Source organism: Leptodactylus fuscus, chromosome 1 (genome assembly GCF_031893055.1).
Source record: "Leptodactylus fuscus isolate aLepFus1 chromosome 1, aLepFus1.hap2, whole genome shotgun sequence".
NCBI classification, from domain to species: domain Eukaryota; kingdom Metazoa; phylum Chordata; class Amphibia; order Anura; family Leptodactylidae; genus Leptodactylus; species Leptodactylus fuscus.
The window spans coordinates 127,365,025-127,388,143 of NC_134265.1; the positions used below are offsets into that span (position 1 = coordinate 127,365,025).

A 23,119-nucleotide genomic window follows, 5' to 3' on the forward strand; every position below is an offset into this window, starting at 1 on the left:
CATGTTACCCCTGATATTGATAGAAGTATTAGAGCTAATACTACTGCATATACAGATAATGTATAACTTATTAATATAGGTTCTAATACAATCTATCTCATGGTACATTGTAGTAACAGCGGTTTTCCAGAACTCCGAACAAACCAACAGAGTTCCTTATAAAAGACAGTACTGCTACAGCTGTATATGTTAACACTGGCCCCAATGAGAATTTCACTGCTGGCTTTGTGTAGAATTAGTTGTGTTTTCTGTAAATTCAGGTGATGCTTTATTTCAGATTCCCCTACCTAAGGTCATATGGGGCACTTAAGAAATGTGTTGTACAAAAATGTGTAATATTTCCTGTAACATCTTCCCTTTTCACCTGATTGGTAGCTATGGAAACTTTACCATTTTGTCTTAAAATATATAATGATATAATTTCTTCAAATATGTTCAATTTCTGTCCAACTGCAAAATTCCCCACATCTATACTTATAGTGATGACATGTATGTCTGTCACACTGAGATGAAAGAAATGAAAAAAATGATTGACGGTTTATTCCACAACATTAGTGCTGCTGATCTCATGTGTGGGTTGGAAATGAAGCTAAAGTAAGGAAAGATTAAAGCAGTCACTTTATGGAACAATCTGTGCATACGTATTCTTACATGCAAGGCAATATGGCCATCTTTACCCAGACAACCCCGAGAGGAATTTCCTATTTCATTTGCCACAACATTTACCTTGGCTAAATTAGATAATGTATACTTTAGTTAAGACACAGTCATTCTCTATACACTTAATACTTTAAGGATCCAGCCCATTTGGGTGCCTTTATTTATTTATTTATTTTTTCTATTTCTGTCTTTCAAAATCCATAACCTTTTTATTTCCTCATCAACGGAGCAGAATGAGGGATATATATTTTTGCAGTGTATTGCACATGTGATCAAAATATTGTATGTCCAAGTCATACCTAACCTTTACACAAACCTTGCATAAATCAATAGTATAGTGTGTGTGTATGTAGGGAATATTTCTGGCCATTATATGACATGAATGCATTTTCGGGCACTTTTCTACTCTACAGACTGAGCTGTTGGGTGAAGACTAGCTGCTATACTCTACACACAGTGAATAGAGGAGAATCTGCTCCCAAACTGGCTCTGCCTCAATCAAAAACAGGCCAAGACCATGCAGGATATATAGAGAGAAGTACTGACAGGCACTTGTGTGAATAAAGTATTTTGGCAATGATAGAAGGCTCCTACGGTATTTATTTCCGCCATCTCTTTTTCCTTCTACTCACTGCTCTTCCCTTTCTCCTCACGTCTAGATATGGATATAATAGAATTTTCTGAGTGATAGTCAATTTAGCAAATATAAGGGGGATACAGGGAAATAACCTGATACAATGTAAAAGGAAGCATTTTTCTTATAACATATATTACACAGTTTACATAATAGCCTGTATTATTGATTTATAAAATGGACCATTTGAAGTAAAACATAAAAAACAGTATACATTTTGCAGTACCATAATCAGACTGACTTGAAAAATAAACTGCATGTATCATTTTTGCCAAATAGTAAACATTTTAAAGGTATGTTCACATTTAAAGGGCTCTATCTTTGGGAAAAGTAATTTGTAACTAAGCACATCCTTGCATAGCCTTTAGAAAGGATATTCCACACGTACCTTTTGTATGTAAATCACCTCAGTAGTTTTTGAACGAGCCGGCTTCATATGCTAATTAGCCTCCTCCGTGCACTCCGGAAGTGCCTGTGATCACCGTCTGCTATTCTCTATGTGTATGAGAGCAGAGAGAGGAGTCATCATCAGCAGCCTCCCACGCTCTCATACACAGAGAATAGCAGAGAAGATGCACACAGACACTTCCGGGTGCACAGAGAAGGCTAAGTAGCATATGAATAAAAACGGGCTCATTCAAAAACTACTGAGGGGATTTACATACAAAAGGTACATGTGAAATAGCCTTTCTAAAGCCTATGCAAGGATGTGCTTAGCTAAAAATGACTTTTCCCAATGATAGAGCCCCTTTAAGATTGAAATGGAAAAATATCTGTGGAAAAAGCACTTAAAAAGGAAGTTTGTGTGGTTTTTCAAACCAAAGGATATTTTCAGTTTTTTTTGCACATTTTTTTTGTTGTGTCCCATTTATTAGTGAGAACTTGGGGATGTTTTCACAATGGTGGAATTGCATTTTTTCCCGTTTCACCGCACAACTCATCTATACCTTATATAAATCACTAAACTTTGCCCACAACAAAAAAGCTCTTATATGGCTACGACAACAGTGTATGACAAAATGCATGAGTAGGTGAGAACATGAGGTTAATGAAGTCATATTAAAGTTTGCATTATGAATACAACAATCGGATCAAATTATGATTAACATAAGGTTCTGTGGTGATTTTGGTTATCTCAAGTGATTAGATGCTTATTTCCCTTTACTATAAATAGTGCATACACGCGTCCTTAGTAAAACGACCCCATTTCACAACAGTGTGAAGCCCCTTTTACACTGCCTCAGAGGGGTACTTGTCAGAAGCATCCAAGTATAGTATATATCTAGGATAGAAAAATATGCAAAATTTGTCTTTTTTTAAAAATAGATTTGACCAATTATGTGGATATTTCACTGCATAAAAGAATGTGTGCTGCTAAAGTATTGAATGTAGCAAAAGGATATTTACACTATATAATGCTCAAAATTCAAGGTAATATCTGGTTTCTGAAATCATAAGGTGAAAAGGGATATTTTTTGCAAAAAGTCAAAGGGAATGTATAGGCATTTCTTAAACATATTTATGAAGAAAGTGAAGAATATCATGGTTTCCTCATCCGTTTTACATTTTGATAAGAGATTTTTTTTAATTCTATTTCCTGCCATCTTGCCTTAGCTTCTTACACTCACCGGCCACTTTATTAGGTACACCTGTCCAACTGCTCGTTAACACTTAATTTCTAATCAGCCAATCACATGGCGGCAACTCAGTGCATTTAGGCATGTAGACATGGTCAAGACAATCTCCTGCAGTTCAAACCGAGCATCAGTATGGGGAAGAAAGGTGATTTGAGTGCCTTTGAACGTGGCATGGTTGTTGGTGCCAGAAGGGCTGGTCTGAGTATTTCAGAAACTGCTGATCTACTGGGATTTTCACGCACAACCATCTCTAGGGTTTACAGAGAATGGTCCGAAAAAGAAAAAACATCCAGTGAGCGGCAGTTCTGTGGGCGGAAATGCGTTGTTGATGCCAGAGGTCAGAGGAGAATGGCCAGACTGGTTCGAGCTGATAGAAAGGCAACAGTGACTCAAATAGCCACCCGTTACAACCAAGGTAGCCAGAAGAGCATCTCTGAACGCACAGTACCTCGAACTTTGAGGCAGATGGGCTACAGCAGCAGAAGACCACACCGGGTGCCACTCCTTTCAGCTAAGAACAGGAAACTGAGGCTACAATTTGCACAAGCTCATCGAAATTGGACAATTGAAGATTGGAAAAATGTTGCCTGGTCTGATGAGTCTCGATTTCTGCTGCGACATTCGGATGGTAGGGTCAGAATTTGGCGTCAACAACATGAAAGCATGGATCCATCCTGCCTTGTATCAACGGTTCAGGCTGGTGGTGGTGGTGTCATGGTGTGGGGAATATTTTCTTGGCACTCTTTGGCCCCTTGGTACCAATTGAGCATCGTTGCAATGCCAAAGCCTACCTGAGTATTGTTGCTGACCATGTCCATCCCTTTATGACCACAATGTACCCAACATCTGATGGCTACTTTCAGCAGGATAATGTGCCATGTCATAAAGCTGGAATCATCTCAGACTGGTTTCTTGAACATGACAATGAGTTCACTGTACTCCAATGGCCTCCACAGTCACCAGATCTCAATCCAATAGAGCATCTTTGGGATGTGGTGGAACGGGAGATTCGCATCATGGATGTGCAGCCAACAAATCTGCGGCAACTGTGTGATGCCATCATGTCAATATGGACCAAAATCTCTGAGGAATGCTTCCAGCACCTTGTTGAATCTATGCCACGAAGAATTGAGGCAGTTCTGAAGGCAAAAGGGGGTCCAACCCGTTACTAGCATGGTGTACCTAATAAAGTGGCCGGTGAGTGTATTTGCTTTGTTAACAGCATTTAACGATATACTTTACAGCATTCTCATGGCCATGGGCAGCAATAGTGTGGCTAATAACTGACGTCTGTTGTAGAGTTTTCTATACTAGTGCAGGCAGGAAGAGTAAATAAGCTAAAACATCATCTACTGTCTGTAGTGGAAGCAATGATGGGTCAATGGTGTTAACTTCTATTGTAATACTGTCTCCCTTTAATCTGTCATGTAAATGAGATGACCACTGCAAATAAAACGCCTACAGAATCAGCCAGTCAGTCTATCTTTAGCCTTAGTGGCCTGACTGAAAACTGTGAAAGCATATTTTGTAAGTATAGGTAACGTCATGGAAAATTTAAACAAAAGTCATCAAAAATTCCTAAAAAAAAATGTGTTTAAAAAAAAAAAAAAAATCTAAATAAGTCATTTTTTGGAGACACATTATCTGTATTATCAATGACTTAGTGGCTGGCAATATAGTTTGCCAGCATGCCTGCCCACACTCAATATATGTAGTTCCATAAGTGTCTGAAGCGTATGACAATTGTATAGAATTTACATAGATGCCTGCTTTTGCCTGGGTCAATTACCTTGACAATGTACAGATTTTGAAGATGCACAGGAGTAAATGTCCTATTGTAGGAAGGTTCTCGATATGGAGTAACAAAGTATTCTGTTGATTTTGACTAAAATCCTTCCAAGGCTCTCTTCTGAAGTACCAGAGGGTAGAGAAGAGGAAGAGATTTTTATAGTCACATATGCTGTAGCATGATATGTTTAAAGAGGACCTTCTACCACCACCAACTCCAAATCAATAAATCCTTCTTTAGGACCGGATCCATCAATTCTGATGCAGTAAGGATTTTTTTCTGTAGCCCTAACCATTCACAAGCAATCATTTCATTAGTTTCATGACAATTATGTTCTCTCTTGTCAGGTGGGTCGTTCTACGCTGAAGCAAAAACAGGGACTACCCATCTGACAGCAGACAGCATATTGCTTGGGAATGGTGAGGACTAGAGAAAAAACTCTATTTGTACCGGAATCAGTGTAGCAGTGCCTACTGAAGGATGCAAAGAGCTAGAGTTGGTGGAGTTGTAATGATAGCTGGTATATTGTGATATTTGAAACCTAGTGTAATGTGCAATTTATAAGGACATTAACAGCCTATATATATGGGTTAGTTAACAGATAATCATCTTCTGATGCAGATCAAAGAAATTATTATTTTAATAGAACATTCTTTAACTATTGTATGTAACTATGAAAAACTACTGTGAAATAATCCTTACCTGGAAAACCCACTGTTTTCAACACAATTCCAGATGACCCTTGGGGTAGCATAACTTTGGAAGATGTTGCTTCTCCAATTGTTGTACTCATTGGCTGCCCCCTAGCAGAGGCACCAGTTCCATCCTGATCTCCGTCCCCACTTTGCACTGCTCTTGCTGTGGCTTGAAGCATTTGGGAACATGTAGCATCTCCTGGAGGAGGCAACCTCAGTAAGAGGCCAGAATAGAAATTTTGATATCCAAGGAGCCTGGAAGAGGAGGATGATGATGGGGAATTTGTAGTGGTGACATGAGAGGATTGGGGAGGTTGATGCATAGGTGGTTCCTGACCTCCAACTCCTTTTATCTTGCCAAGGTGGACCTTCATATGGTTCTTCAGAAACCAAGACTCCTTGAAGCATCGCCCACAAACTGAACAACGATGATCAAAGGAATCTTTATGTTTGCGCATATGACCCTTCAAGAACCAGGACTGAGTAAAGCTCTGAGAACAGATCTCACATTTGAACTCAGCAGGTGGCAGAGCTGGAGTGGGATTGGGGGCAGGTAAAGGTGGAACAATCTTGGGTAGCTGTGGTGCTGAATGTCTCCTTTCAACATGTCCCATCAGCTCACCCTCCTGAGATGCTGCAAAGTCACACAGGTGACACTTATAAGGCCTATGAAGTATTCTGAGGTGGCGCTCCAGTTCAGCTGCTTTACGAAATTTACCTTTGCAGAAAGGACAAGGGTGGCGTAGTGTTGGAAGTGGAGCAGGTATAGATAAAAGAGGGACTGGTTCCTGAATGTTTTCTGATGTTGAATTTTGTATATCAGATGAATCAGGTTCTTTCTCATGCTGCTGCTCCAGGAACAGAGGTCTTTGGGAATTTGTCTCAAAGTTCTTGAGTCCTCCACGACCTTGATTAATAGCCCCACGCACTTTGTGCGTGCTCGCATGGAGTGCTAAAATGCTGATAAAACGAAACTGTTTTCCACATATTGTACATGGGAACTGACGTGACTTAGAACTTGAGCCATCAGAAAAGCCATTGGAATGACGTTGAAGATCCAGTTCTTCATCAGCAAAAGAAAGGCTAAGAAGGGAAGAAGGGGCAGGAGGAGAGGGTGAAGCCTGAGATGGAGATATAGAAGATGGAGGAGGAGAGGGAGAGGTTGGGGGTAATGAGAATATTGGTGAGGCATCAGGATTCTGTGGTGAGGTTGGAATAACTGTAACACAAGGGGAGGAGGGAGCAGAATAATCTGCAGGAGGACAGGGAGAAACTGGTGAAGGGGAAGGAGAGATTGGAGGAGAAGAAACAGATGGTGGAAGGGGAGACAATGCAATGGAAGGTGGACTAGGAGCTACAGAAAGGGGGAAGAAAGTTACCCTTTGAGGAGAAAGACTCTCAGGTGGGGGGCAGAGAGAAACAGGTGATGGGGAAACTGGAGGAGATGTGAGGGGAAGAGAAGTTGCAGGAGGGCTGATACATGCTAAAGGTGAAGTTTGGGAAGGGAGAGGCAGGGTTGTGGCATTATGGATTAAAGCAGTAGTAGGTGATGAAGGGGATTCAGGAGGAGGTGTGATGTGAATAGGAGATAATGGTGTTGGAGGAGAAGCAGATTGAGATGAAATATTGATTTCTTGAGAAACAGATGGAGAAGGAGGAGAAGGGTTCATATGAGAAAGAGGAGGGGACTGTGAACGCGGCAACGCTTGAGTAAGAAGGGGTGGAGCAGAGTCCATTGCTAAGATTTCTCAAAAGGTCTCTCCAGGGATGTTGATTATTCTCCTAAAGAAATACAAAACATGAAATTTGAAAAAAAAAAAAAAAGTAAAAATGTTGACGCTTTAGTTTCAATACCTTTTTTTTTAAAATCACAAATGATATATCTCTCTGTAGCTTAGAAAGTGATTTAGCCTACATTTTCTTTTACTCTGCTACTTTACACAGAATACTTCTTCCCCTCCAGCTTTTTTCTGTAGTTGGGGAATACTGAATTGCAGTTGTTTCAAAAAAGTTACATCAATGAGAAGTTTCATATGCCAAGAGTATCTCACATCTACACAGAATGGCTTTGTAAAGTTATACATAACTGGGAAGGGTACAGGATTAAACTAGAATCAGTGAGAGTATATATCAGATTTATAGAAAATTAATCAGAAACATTCAATCTCAATCTTGCCCTGGTGGGAATTATATCCCAAAGCAGCATAAGGGTGTATGGGCCTATACCTTTTAATATTGGTGTTTTATTAGTTATGTTTCAAGGTTCCTCTTTGTGATAATGTAAAAAATAGCCACAGCATCGGTTTTAATACGTTATATGTTTAAATAGTTATGGCTTTTTTTTTTCTGTAATTCTCCTTTCAAGCCACATAGCCCCTATTAGATTTTGCCCTATTTCTCTATAAAGACCCGGTAAACTTATTGATTAAGATCTCTCTTCCTATACAAACCACTGGACCCTGATAGATTGGGTACCTCTCCATTACTGATCCTTTGCCTCCTCCTAAGATTTGACCCCCTACCACTCATAGAGACCTTGAAATGTACACTGTATCTCTTTGTAATACCATTCGTATATCCATAGAGTAAACCAAAAATTCTTGGATATCAGCGCAAAACTAGCAAAGCAAAAATGTTATCTCTGCAGGGATATCCCTGACCTCAATGGTCAGAACTCACCATTTAGACTTTTATAGGCTTAGAAGACAGTATTTAAAGGTAGGATTCAATGCTAGCTTGTATGCTGCTACAAAAACCAATAGGAAGGGGGTCCAGTTTAAAGCTTGCTATAAGTTATATACGTTGGAATAGTAACATAAATTCAATGATTTGAAGAGGTACGAGCTTCATGATCACAATCACACAGCATTGTTTCACAACACTATATATTATATATATTTTTTTTATTCTCAATGTAGAAAAACATAGAACAGGGACTATGAGGGTTAAGCCAGGTTCACACGGGATTTTTTGGTCAGGATTTTGACACGTCAAAATCCGGCTCCAAAAACCACCTCCCATTTAATTGGATGGGTTCCTTTTTCTGCGAGCGGTTTGTTCCCGCTTGTGGAAAAAAGAAGCGACCTGCCCTTTCTTGAGGTGGATTCCGCGGCGGAATACGCCACAGAGTCTGCTGCGCTACAATTCCCCCCAACTAGGCCTATTCATTAGATGCACTGTATGCACTACACTGGCATCCAGTTGCAGCTAGCTGTTTTTTGGACCGGATTCTGAGGCAGCCTCCACGTCAAAATCCAGTCCAACCCTCCCCTGTGTGAACCCCGCCTTAGATTACACAAGAGTTTTTTACAAGCAGATTTTCTGCATTAAAATCAGCCTCAAAAATCGACTCTCAACTCACCCATTCACTTCAATGCAAGTCAGGCAGATTTTTTTTCCTGAAGCTGATTTTTGTAAAAATTGCTGCAGGAAAAATGCTTTTTTTTTTTTTCTATGGCCCACTCATTTCAATGGGGTGTGCAAGATGGAATCTCCCATCTTTTTTCTTCTAGCAGAAAAATCCCTATGGAATGAATGAGAGAGATATGAGGTATTTTGTGAGGCAGATTTTGAGATGGATTGCTCCTCAAAAATTCTCCTGCAATAAAACTATGTGTGAACATAACTTAAAAGACCCTCTCTGGCAAGACTATTGGCAAACTGGCACACAGCATAACAGGGGAGAGAATGAGACACATGGGACACAAACACTATGAGAATTACTGCGTCTTGTACTGCTCCCTCAGGCCTTGCACAGTTCTACCCACTTTCTACCTTTCACAATATGAACATTGGCCCAAATCTACCAATAGTTAGATATTGTAAACGTAGTCTGATAATGCACCTCATTTATCACAGGGACTAATACTGGATGATAAATTTTGGTGCATATATTTAGACCGTCTAGTCTAACTTTATACTACCTTTTAGTTAGCTTACTTTGAGTCGGCAAGAACCGAAACCTATTCCGCTTAAAAAGCAGTTACCCACGGACCCCATAGACTATAATGGTTTCCACACCAAAAATGCGGAACAATGCAGAGAGAAAAATCCTGCTTGCACATTTTTTTAAGTGGATTCGGGGACGGAAACCCTAAACGGAATCTAGGCGCAAGTGTAAAACTAGCCTTAATAGGGTTTCCCGGTCCCAAATAGAATTTTCAAATCAATACTTGGACCCTGTGCAGATCATCTGTTCTAGCAGTCTCTGGAAGCTGCTAATGGGTGTGTAGCGTGTGCAGGACTGCTCCCATTCAGGTGATAGCAGCAGCCCCATCCACCTATGCTCCTATTACTTGAGACGATCTGTTCAGGATCTGGGTGAAAATTTCAATTTTGGGATGAAAAACTAATTTAAGCTATGTCCTTTTTTCTTTGACGCTACACCAAAATATCTAGCAAGATAGAAAAATCATAGAACAATTTTGACTCCAGTGCAGAACATATGAAAAGTTAAGGAGTGCCCCAGCTGCAAGCGAACTCCTGTGCTTCAGAATGGAAAGGCAGACAAGAACTGGTGTAGATTCCCTGCATAATTCTCTTCAGTTTTCTGGTATCATTTTAAATAAACATGTTGGACCAAAGTGTTCCCACCTTGGCCCACTCTCCTCCCCGCTTCGCCCACATTTGTAGATGGCAGAACAGAGGATGTGGTGCATCTTTGGCCAAAGACGTGCCACAGTTACACCAGAAATCTAGCATAGATGGGTTGATAAATTTCTCCTTCTTTGTTTTGAAAATGGTCACATCTGCATTCGGTATTCCTTTTGGGGAGTCCGCTGGGGGACCCCTGAACGGAATACCGAACGCACTGACAAGCGTTGAGCACTGAAAACACATGAACCTCATGAAGTACTTTTCTCTCTACATGACTCGTGTGGACAGCACATGGATGCTTTCATAAGCTCACTGCTTGTCAATTCGTTTGGTATTCCATTCGGGGGGTCCCCATGCGGACTCTCCGAACAGAATACCGAATACAGATATGAACCAGGCCTAACTTTACTATGAGTCTGGTGACTTTCGATTCAGTTTGAGTAATAACTGTCCAGAATGGATACAAAAAAGAGTTGTGGTGACTTCCTCTTCCTTTACAATCCACTCCTGGCTTTGGCTAAAAAAAACAACCGACACTACAGAACTGCAAAACCTGGATAAAAAGCTGTCACCAAGCTTTCTTGTACACGAAAGAGGTTTTTTTTTTTAATAATACCATTTGATCTACAAAAGGATAATGACATAGATGACAGTCCCTCACTATTCAAGGACTAGCTGACTACATAGTATGATTGCTCTTGTCACTAAATTACCAGGGACATGAAACTGATGCGTTAACACTTGGGTATCTGAAGTACGCCTGGACCAAAAACATTTTGTGCCTGGTACCACTTCGCTGGCACCAGGTAATACAGCAATACAATTCATAACATGTTTGTAGCCATTGAGACTGAGGGAGAAAACAACAATAACAGCCCTGCTGGTCCAAATAGCAGAAACTAGTACTCTTGACTCTTTTCTCAGGGACACACATCTTACAGTACTAACAGCACCATAAAAAAAAATCTAACTTCGCCCTCATGTTACTCAGCTTTACTGCACAAATACTATGGGGTTTTTGAAGCCTTGTTGGGTGTGTATGCCATGTGGGAGCATGTCCCTTGTATGACATAGCACTGACCTTCGGGGTGTGATTCGGTAAATAAGTATATGTCAATAAACTGTGAATTAAACTTCACTACTTGTTATATGACTCACCTGCTAAGTTACATGCATTCGCAATACGCAAGACTAAATTCACAATGAGTTTAAGCAGAACTTTTGAAACATAGCCAGGCGAGAACCTAGCCTTTTTGCTGCCTGAGGTGACCTATAGAAAGGCACCTTCTCTCCCAAAATAATACCCAACCTGGCAATCTTCAATTTGTGATGAATCCCCCCACCTAATTAAAATTGTATGCCATGCCCCCATATGTAAATCAAAAAATATCCTTACTTGGCCCCCTTTACTGGCTCCCACAGTCTATTATCACCTTTACTGACCCCCTCATAGTATAACACCCACTTTACTGGACCCCACAGTGTATTACCCCATTACTGACCTCCATGCAGTATACTGCACCATTTAATTGTCCGCACACAGTATATTGCTCCCTTTACTGACCCACACAGTCCCTAGACTATAATAAGGATGAGGCCCGGGGGAGATGAGGAAAAATACTTATACTCAACTTGCTTCACCTTTCTTGGACATCTTTGTGGATTCTGGTAGCCCCTGATTAAATGATGCTCAGTGCACCCCACGTGACTGCTAAGGCCCAGTCTCAGGACTCGGTCGTAACCCTGGATTGGGTGGTATCAGACGCAGGCAAGAAGAGGCCAGAAGAGGACGCCGGGGACTGCTGCACACTCAGGAGAGGTGAATATAACTGTTTGTTGCTTTTACTCACCTCCCCTGGTGCCACACAAGTTCAGCTGCAACTTATTCAATTATTCCAACAGGTAGAAGCCATGTTTTACTTACTGATCCCCAGTTCTGTCACATCTGGCCTTTGCTTCTACCTCCAGAAGAACACAAGAGCAAAGATCGGTTAGTAAAATATTGGACACTACCTGTTGGAATAAATAAATAATAGGTACTGGCCAACTTAAAAATGCCTCCTCTCAGTTTATGCTAGGCTGTCACCTCATTGCAGTTGTGACCTGGGCATAGCCCCCCGTATAAAAAAATATACATACCAAATAGTATTCCATTTTTTAACATGCAGTTGTACTAAAAAGTTTGGTCAACTAAACTTTTCAATACAGTGGATGCAAAGGTCAACTAAGTGTCCTCTTGGCTAATGAGTCTATGGCCATTTTAGATTTGTGAACCTGCCCTGAATAATACCTTAAAATAGTTGCTCTACATATGAATGCCTTATTCACAAAGGACAGCGCCGTGTACAACCGAGGGTAATACCAAGAAATAGAATGTTCTATTTTGTTCTCAAAGGTGCAAGTATAAGTCCTTCCTAAATATTTCCCAATCCTGCTGAAGCCACTCTCGGCTTTGTCTGGAAAAAAACAAACAAATGTAGCATAGGACTTGTTCACATCTGCGCCCGATCTCCGTCTGCTGGGTTTCCGTCTTCTGCAGACAGAAGAAGGAAATCCGACAGTGTCCGGCCGTGAGCACCGGGGAGCGTTTTGTGTCTGGTTAAGGAAAAACAGTTTCGCCACGGAGAGTACAAAACGCTCACTGGCACTCACGGCCGGACAGTTTCCAAACCCGTTCAAATGAATGGGTTTGAAAAATGACTGCAGGTTTCCGTCTCCTGTCCAGTTTCGGGCAGGAAACGGAAACCTGCATAACGGAGGCCGGGGTGCAGATGTGAACCCGGCCATAATCTGTAAAAGAAAAAAAAACACAACTTGTCGGCAACATGGAGCCTTAGTTAGACTTTCTTGAGCTGGGGCCCCATGTGTCGTTTTACCATCACCGCAAAGTCCCATCCAATATTGCGGAAAATTCATGCAATTGTTGCAGTTTCGGAAATCACAGCATCTCAATTATACCTACAGAAACACAGATAGTTTCCCTATAGGTATAATGGAATCAGAAGGTCCAGAGGGGAAGCCTCTGCGGGCATTCTGTGAAAAGCAAAAAAGCACTAGAGCAAAATGCGTGGCAACGCGTTGTGTTTTTTCCCGCAGCGCGTTTTTTGCGATGGCCCGCTATGTGGGGCCTTAGCCTTAGGGTGCATTCACACTGAGTAAACGCTAGCTTATTCTGAACGTAAAACACGTTCAGAATAAGCGGCGTCTAAAGCAGCTCCATTCATTTCTATGGGAGCGGGGATACGAGCGCTCCCCATAGAAATGAATGGGCTGCTTCTTTCACTCCGTGCAGTCCCATTGAAGTGAATGGGGAGTGCCGGCGTGTACGGCAAGCTCTGCTCATGCCGGAGCGTACACGCCGGCACTCCCCATTCACTTCAATGGGACTGCACGGAGTGAAAGAAGCAGCCCATTCATTTCTATGGGGAGCGCTCGTATCCCCGCTCCCATAGAAATGAATGGAGCTGCTTTAGACGCCGCTTATTCTGAACGTGTTTTACGTTCAGAATAAGCTAGCGTTTACTCAGTGTGAATGCACCCTTACTGTGCAATATAATGAGCCTTGTAGTAATGTAAGAATATCAGGTAAGTTCTATTACTTTATAACGTTCAATAATTGGTAATTATTTTACTCATTTATAATATATTCCACTTCACTTTGTAGACATTGTCAGTCACTGTCTTTTGTAGGGCTCACAATCTGGATATCCTATCTGCATGTCTTTGGAGTGAGGTAGCCCATTCTAAGGGTCCATTCACACTGAGTAAACACGTGCTCATTTTGGCCCAATACACTTGTAAAAATAAGACTCCCATTGACTTCAATGACATTTTTTACACGTGTAAAAAAAGGCACCAGAAAACACAATGCGTTTTTTGAAGCGTTATTTTACACCTGTGAAAAATGTCATTGAAGTCAATGGGAGTCTTATTTTTACACGTGTATTTTTTACACGTGTATTGTGCCAAAATGAGCGCGCGTTTACACCGTGTGAATGGACCCTAACATGGGAAGAACATACAAATTCCTTGCAGATGTTGTATTGGGTCAAATTTGAATGCAGGACACCTGCCACTGGGTGAAGCTGAAATTTTGGTTCACCCTAACATATTGAAATTAGTATAAATTCACATGGCGGAAAATGACAAGGAATTTCTCTTGATTTTCTGCCTCCGTTTTCCACCTGCGGGCTACCCGCAACAAAATGTTGATGCAGGGATAATCTGCAGGGAGTCTTGAGCTACAGAATGCATGGCAAGATAAAGCCGGAAGCTTATTTTTTCAGCATCCTGCTGTGATCTCTGCCTTCCATTGAAAACAATGGGAGGCTGAATCCGGCCACAATTTGCTGCAGAATCCTCCATGTGAACTTACACTTGGACAGATCTAGCAGGGGATGATAAGGCAAAAGGGATACAGGGTTACCAGTCCCTAACCCTGAGGCCGGGCTCCAGGTGGCGTAAATGCCACGGCAAAAACCGCATTGTTTCATAGTACCTGTAAAGTGGATGGGATTATCCCATCCACATATTGCAGAAAAATAGGCGCAAATGTGGAAATGCTGCAATTTCCAAAATCACCACGGTTTTGGAAATCGCAGCATGTTATGGTATTTATATCTAGGGAAATGCCGGCGGCTTTCTCGTGGATATAATGGTAACAGAAAGTCCACACAGGAAAACTTTCTGTTCAAAGCAATGCGGTTAGAACCACAATGCGATCCCACCGCGGTTGTTGACGCAGTGCTTTAACGCGGCATTTCTGGCCTGTGGGGCCTTAATCTAAATGAAATCTCATGAACTTTGCTGGACTGTAAAACCCTGCTTTTGTAACACTGTAACAGCACAGATAACTATACTTCCACAATGTGTGGCCTCCACCTTAAAGGGGTTATCCAATTTCAGACCAATATTGAGAGACGAATGTCAGTGCTTGTATAATGAAAAATTCAATTCCTCACCGTTTTCTAGATCTCTGCTTGCTTTCATTCATTCTGCTTACTCTCAGTGTACAGACATCAGTCCATGGTCATGTGATGGATACACAGGTGCACAGCTGGTTACCAAGCAGATGTCTGATTACTATGCTGTGACTGTATCGAGCTGTGCACCTGTGTGTACACCTTTGTGTCTGACTGTACATCACATGACCCTCGACTGTATATCACAGTTTTATCCACTGGTAGAAAGCAAAATGAATGACAGTAAGCAGAGATCTAATAAACTGTGAGGCATCAATACAGAAACTGGTCTGAAACTGGAGAACCCCTTTAAGCCCTATTCTCATGACCAATGTAATGTCTGTTTGATGGCTGTATTAAATAGCAGTCACATGGCTGAATTAAATTCAATACATGTGAATGAGGCTAATCACATTATCATAATTTTTTTTTACCAAACCCTCATACACAGGCTATGTCTTATTTCTGGTTGTTTTCAAATCTATGAGGATCTATGACAACACATCCCCTTGATGGAAATTGTGAAAATTGCTATTTTTCTCTCTGGTTGCCCAAATAGGCCTGAGGCTAATTCACCCTGTTGTGCAAAAGCAGTTTTTTGTTGGAGATTTTGCTGCGTTTTTATGACCTGAAGTCAGGAGTGGATTGAGCAGAAGGGAGAAGTATAAGGGAGCTTTCACTTGGAGTTTACGCTCCGCTCATTCAGACATGTAAACACGTGTCAAAGTGACCGCTGTAAAACAGAATCCCATAGACTTCAATGTGTGTCGGTTTTACGCGCGCTACACATTGAAATCTCTTACCCATTGAAATCTTAAACCCATTGATTTCAATGTGTAGCGCGCGTAAGCCGGCACCCATTGAAGTCAATGGGATCTGTTTTGAAGCCCCTCGCTCTGACACGTGTTTACGTCTCTAAATGAGCGTCGCGTTACTCCGTGAGAACGGGGTCTAAGAGTTTCCTTTCCTTTTATAGCCACTCCAAAGTTTGGCTCAAAAAACAGAAAAGAAAAAAAAAACCACAGCAAAATCTGCAACAAAATAATCAACTTTTCAGTCAGCAATGTTCGACCGTAGCCTAACTTTATATTCACACGACAGTGAAAATAGGTTGTATGATGGTTGCTTTTTTAACATGACACAGCCACATTAATTTAACTGTATGTGAATGACAGCTATTCATATGACTGATATTTTGACAGTCCATTGTAACGGACCATAAAAATATAGGTCATGTTCTATTTTTGTTTTGTCCATTTTTATGTCTGATGCAAAATGCGTGTGGAAAATGTATGTTTTTCATGCCCAATTTGTACCAAGGGCGTGTGAATCTAGGCTTAGGTAATATTTACACAGGTGTAATTTGGTTAGTATTTTGCACCAGTATCCAAATCCAATAGTACAAAACATAGAAGGTGTAGGTCCCACTCCTGGTTTTAGCTTATACACACAGATGCAAAATACTGACTAAATTTCTCCTGTGTGAAAGTGGCCTTAGATAGTAGGCCTAGGTAAAGCCCAAGATCCTAAAGCTACTGTACACTTTTGTAAGCTACTTGTATATACCATACATTCTAAAAGATTTTGTGAACAAATATTACGTATAAAGAATGCATGTTTAAATGCCAATCAAAACTGATTATCTAAAAAGAATACATCTGGCAAAATGATATAGTGCCTGACCCACATGGAGAAACAGGAGTGGTTTTCAAGGATTCCTATGACAACATCCACTTGGTTCACACTGTCACAGCCAGGGATTTGGATTCAGAGGTGGAGTGGGACCCTGGGACAGTTGGGTGGAAGTTGATAGAAATGTACCCATTCTGACTTTGCCTTCAAAATAAAAATTTCAAAAGTTTTATATATTTGTAATATTGTAAATGAATTAATTGAACACAATTTACTATTTACAATTTACTATCAATTTACTATCATAGGAATGTAGGGAAGTGTAGACATTTTCATCATATATTTATTATGTTCTATTAATATAAGGGGAAGTTCACACTACAAGTGTCATAGGATGACAGCAACGGACATTAAACTGTCGCAGAGAACGGTCACAAACGGATTCTGTTTCCGTTGCCATTGACATTAATGTAAACAATAAGGTTGAAACTTATCTTTTGCCATGTTTGTTTACCTTTGTAACGGAAGACAAAGATCTGCATGCACGACCAACATTATATAGTTAACACTTCATTTGGGCCACACAGCTAAGGGAGCATTCACACTACCGTCAGTGTCCGACAGGTAGTGTCCGCTCCTAGTGTCCGTTCAAAATCTCTCACGGACATTAGGAGCGGACACTAGCTGTGTCCATGACACTTGTTATTCATTTAAATGGCGATCGGGTGCGTTCTTTTGCACTCCGTGCCTGTCCTTCACTGTCCGCTTGTAAAGATGTCCGACTCTTCAAGCGGACAGCAAAAACCTACATGTCGGGTTTTTCTGTCCGCTTGAAAAGTCAGACATCTTTACAAGCGGACAGTGAAGGAAGGGCACGGAGTGCAAAAGAACGCACCCGATCGCCATTTAAATGAATGACAAGTGTCACGGACACAGCTAGTGTCCGCTGTTAGTGTCCGCTGCCAGCGTCCACTGCTAGTGTCCGTGCGAGATTTTGAACGGACACTAGGAGCGGACACTACCTGTCGGACACTGACGGTAGTATGAACGCCCCCTAACACTGAAAAAATAAAAGCCATAAGAAAGGCATAAATATAGTTTTTTTTTTCTCATTCCATATCATTCTGAATTTTTTCCAGCTTTCCAGTATATTATATGGAATATTAAACAATTATGAAGTGCAATTTCTCCCATAAAAATTAAGCCCTCATACGGCTCTATGAACGTAAAAATACAAAAGTTATGGCTTTTGGATGCCCCACGCAGGCGGATTCCCTATAGGTATAATTGAAGCAGAAAGTCTGCAGAGGAAAACTCTGTGGACTTTCTGTGAAAAAAGCTGCTAGGAGAACTGCAATGTGTTTCCGCTACAGTTTTTCCCACAATGTGGGGCCTTAGCCTTAATGTCATCCACACACTGTAGGGAAATAACACTGCAGAAAAACCGTGTTTTTGAAAAAAACATGCTAATTTAAATGCTTTGCTTTTCTCATAGACTTACATGAGGTGGGGAGGCAAAAATGAAAATGCAGCTCTTTTGTCTCATCACAAAGAAAAAATAATTTGGGCATGACATAAGTTTGTTACCTACAATCTGTCTATTTCACATTTAACTTTTGATGTCCTCTCTGCACCCCAGAAACAGTGCAGTGCTTCCTGTGATGGTCTGCCAATCTCATGGATTATGAAACTTCTGTCATATCCATAGTGACTTTTACACTTGTGGAAAACTCCTGAGGCCAGGGCTACACATTCTGTAAATGCCCACTTTACGCTAAAAACTGCACTGTGGACACTGTGAATTCCAAAACCGGCACAGTTTTTTTTTTAAATCACAGCATGTCAATTAGACCTACGGAAACACTGGTGGTTTCGTCATAAATCTGATTGAAACACAAAAGTCCAGAGGAAACCTCTGCAAACTTTATGTCTAAAGTGGTGCGGGTGTTTTTTGGATGCCACATAGGACCTTAGCCTCAGGCTAAAACCTCACGCTGAGGAAACGCAGCTTTTTTGTTGTAGATTTTGTTGTGTTTTTTTGAGTCAAAGTCAAGAAGGTCTACAAAAGGAATGGGAAATATATACGAAGCTCTCATACTTCTCCCTTCTGCTCAATTCATTCCTGGCTTTGGCTCAAAAAACCACAACGAAATCTGCAACAAAAAAAGTTGCGTTTCCGCAACGTAAGGCCTTAGCCTTGTTGATTGCTTTTCACAGAAAGTCCACAGAGTTTTCTTTTGTGGACTTTCTGCCTTATTTAAGCTATATGGAAAATGCCAGCATTTCCATAGGTATAATTGATATGCAAGTGTTTTTAAAACCGCACCTTTTCTGCTGTATATTTTTTCTTTGCAGGTGCTGTAAAATACAACTTTTTTGCTGCAGTATTTCCTCCGCCACCAAAAAGGCTCCATTTTCACAATGTGGGGCCCTGGCCTAAGACCTCACCTGGAGATTTGCTACCCATACTCTATGTACCAGGGTTGTAGACATTTGTCCTACTTCTCTACTAACTCGTACTTTCCAAGGGACTTTTATACAGCCCTTTGACGCTCCCATCGGTTTACTTAGTATAACATGGGACAAGAGGGACCAGGCAGGACATGGTCTGTTTCAGGGTCCATTCACACGGAGGAAAATGGTGAGGAATATGGTGTGAAATTTTCCATGCTGAAAAAAAAGCCTCCCATTGATTTCAAAGGGTTTTGCTAGCTTTTTTTTCCGCTAGTGGGATGGACCCTCACTCCTGTTACTACTAGTAGACTACTGCTGCTATGTGGGATCTGTAAATGAAGAAATGCAAGGACAGTACATATTATTCTATATATCTAATGTCAACAGATTTTAAAGTAATATACTGAAAATTCTAACATATCAAATAAGACATAAATAAAAAGAATCCCCCCAACAAACACTTACACTGTGTCTGGGCATCACATGCTCCATAAAATCATATCACACAAAACTGTATATTACAGATATGGCCTTGTCCTATCTGCCTATCATTGTAGTACATGAGTCCTTTGTAGCCATGTGCAGAAAGAAATAGCTAAGAGGACTAAGAATTAAAATGGAGACCTTTGTTCTAGAGCATTATAGCTACATGAGATGTCGGATAAGGTGAACATATTTGCTATTACTTTACATGGGACAATCCAGGATTATTTTCAGTTGTAATTTACAGAGTGAACAAACCATATTAGTACACTGCTGATTGTACATACCTAAAAATCATCTCTACCATTAGTGATAATGTACAATACTAACATTACTGAATTCAATACATCTGATCCTTTGTTCTCATAGGAGATAAGCACCTAACAGAGGTGTCTGGAAATAAATCATTCCCTTCTTCCCACTAAAAGCACAAGTACCCTCAGCTGAGCTGAACAAGCATGTATATGGGGGAGTTGGGAGGATGCATACAGACACCGGCGGTTACCTTTAAAAGTTGACCGCCGGCAAGTTGTTCCCTGTCCACTTTCCCCAGGGTTTAGGAAATCCCTGGGCGGACAGTGGTGGTAATGTGAATGCCCTTTTAGGGGATTATCTGAATTAAATGGTGTTTCCCCTTGTGAATTGGTGCCTCTGCTGCAAAAATGTTGTTTTCAATATGCAAATCAGCACTTTGGAGGAACAAGGGCGTTGCAACATACCTCTTTGAGTAGCAGCAACACCCTTATTGCTCCAAAGTGCTCATTTGCATATTGACAAAAACAGCAATATCTTTGAAATGGAGGCTCAGATTCAGAAGGAGAAAACACCTTTTGATTCAGGTAACCCTAACCTATCTTTCTGAAGGGCTGGCTTCTGGTGACAGACTCCCTTTAAATTGATACTGTTTCACTGAGTTTGCCAGGTTGCTTTTATTATTGAGAAGGGGAGTGGTCTAAATGAGCTAGGTATGTATGTATGCATAATTTATGATGTGCATATTTTTTAAAAACTACAAAACTTTTTCCATAAATAGACTCTACTCAGTAATGTAGAAAATCCAAGGGAAACATCCACACAAGGTAACAGAATTTGCAGAACAGATTACGCTGAATTTTTCATATAGGGTGAAACCCGTGTTTTTGATACATTTTGCACAACAATTTATGGCACCTCATAAAAAGGCATGTGCATAAAACCTGGACTAGATTTTCCTCAAATGAGAAGTCCCACTGTATTCTAAAACATGCATGCCTCTATACACCTTTCACTAGATCCCTTGCTGTGTCTTTCTGTCTCTGATCACCAGGAAGACCTTTATATCATTCAAATAGGTTGTTTATGTTCTTTTTTACTGGATATAGCACATGGAGAGTTGAAATCAATGAGCTAGTTTGTATAGAAACTAAAGATTATGTGTAAAAGGGTATTCTACCCAACAGCATTAATCACATTCTCTAAAGAGGTGATACATGTTATATTGGTAGCGGAAGAGCTGCTGGGACCCCCACTAAAGGCTAGAATGGGAGACTCAGATTCCACACCTCAAAACAACCACACAACAGGAAGAAGTTGGAATTTAGCTGTGGTCGAGTATATGTAATTCCATTAATGGAACTTCTATGAGTGTAATGGGAGAAGATGGAGGTCCCCTGCCCTAGTGGTTAGTTAGGTTCAAGTTGTCTTATCCCCACAGAGTTAACATTTCTCCAACACCCTGTTGATAAGAGCAAATGTTTTTGGCTGTAATGCCCCTTTAAATAAGCTTTCCAAAGGTATGTGTGCAAAATATAACCGTACTAAATAAAACTTCATCGTAATTTCTTATCAACGAGTGGTTGGAATACTGAATGTAATGAACGTCTTGGAGTTCCGCCCTGCTATATATAGGGACATGCAGTCTATGGGGCCATTACTCAACACGTAGAAGCATGCAAAAGTATTATTTCTGCCACCATACATGTGACAGAAGTAAAAAGCCATGTACCATTGAAAGCTCTATGTACAGACTTTTTCTCATCTACAAGAAATACCTCTGGAAGGGCCCGTTCACATGGTGCAAATGCATGTGTATTTTGGCAAAATACACATGTAAAAAATACACGTGCAAAAATAAGACTCCCATTGACTTTAATGACATTTTTATGCACGTGTAAAAAATACATCAAAATACATGTGTAAAATGTCATTGAAGTGAATGGGAGTCTTATTTTTACACGTGTATTTTGCCAAAATACACGCACGTTTACTCCGTTAGGTTGAGGAAAAGCAGCTTTTTTTGCTGCAGATTTTGTTGCATTTTTTGAGCCTAAGCCAACAATGGCTACAGAAGGAATGGGAAATATATAGGAAGTTCTTATACTTCTCCCTTCTGCTCATTCCACTCCCGGCTCTGGTTAAAAAAAAAACGTAACAAAAAATGCTACTAAAAAAGCTGCTTTTCCACACCGTGGGGCCTCAGATTAAGGGCTTACTCACACTTCTGATACTCATGGCTGTGCACTGTCCACATTTTTTGCAGGTGGCACATGGTCCTATTGATTTTATTTTGTCAGTGAGCCATCATTTATTTTAACCAAACTAACACCATTTCCTTTGTGTTGGATCCATGAAAAATAGGCAGCACACAGAAAGCATCCTGGATGGATTCACATATCACATCTTTGCTGCAAAAATATCTGCGAGTTTACCATTCATTTGAAAAATCTATGTACTTGCCACTAAACCTAATCAAAAAAATCTGCCATTTGCAAATATACCAATACAGTCACAGAGAGTCGGTCATCAGGTAACTTGATATCAAACCAGTCATGGAAGATCAAAGGCATAACCAGATGTACAACACCATGGGGTTAAAGGTACTGTATAAATAAATAAATAATAATCAATAATAATTAAATAATAACTTGAAGCTCTTGGACCCCAATGTAAAATATTTAACAGGGCCCCCACTGGGTCTGCAGAGACTCCAGGACCTGGTAGGTATTGCTACTTCCATTATTTGCAAAATTTCCTTTAAAAATCATCTTTTATAAATATACACTTGAAGATCAAGTGCAATGCTTCAATGTCTTCAAACCTGAAGGCGAAGCCTTTGGAGTCTCTATTGGCTTATCTAAATGTATAATGGTGCCCAACATAATGTAACATACAATGAACTGTAGCTGGTTTGATATTGTGTTTCCTAGTGACAGATTAAATGTATATGTGTATGTATCCTCTTATGTATCTCCATGTGATTTAGGCAATGTTCACATCTCTGCCGTAGTCTCCATTGGAGACTCTGTCGCAGAGTCTGCCAAAAATCTGTGGAGGACTTTTTCCTCCATTGGTTTAAGTCTTAAAAGGACAGACACCCGATGGACCCCATTATAGTCAATGATGCCTGCTGGGCTCTGTGTGCTACTGCTGTTTTAGGCTCTCTGTTGTTCGGTGCCCCAACAGACCCAAACAACGAAGAGACATTATTGTTTTACACTGCTATATTTTTGCAACCTTACCTTATTGTGCATATAAACCAGGGTAAAATATTTTCAACACCAACCTAAAATGGTTACTGTTCATATAGGTCTGTAAGAAAT

The 23,119-nt window shown here is 40.6% G+C and overlaps 1 protein-coding gene across 2 annotated transcripts in view; it reads right to left on the reverse strand.

Moving 5' to 3' along the window:
* LOC142206872 (zinc finger protein 219-like) overlaps positions 1 to 23,119 on the reverse strand; it is a 29,842-nt gene that overhangs the window by 1,891 nt on the left and 4,832 nt on the right. For both annotated transcript variants that reach the window (XM_075276635.1, XM_075276636.1), the window contains exon 2: positions 5,423 to 7,197. In XM_075276635.1, coding sequence (XP_075132736.1) covers positions 5,423 to 7,151 — 1,729 coding nt within the window. In that variant the 5' untranslated portion in view covers positions 7,152 to 7,197. The remainder of the gene's footprint in view (positions 1 to 5,422; positions 7,198 to 23,119) is intronic.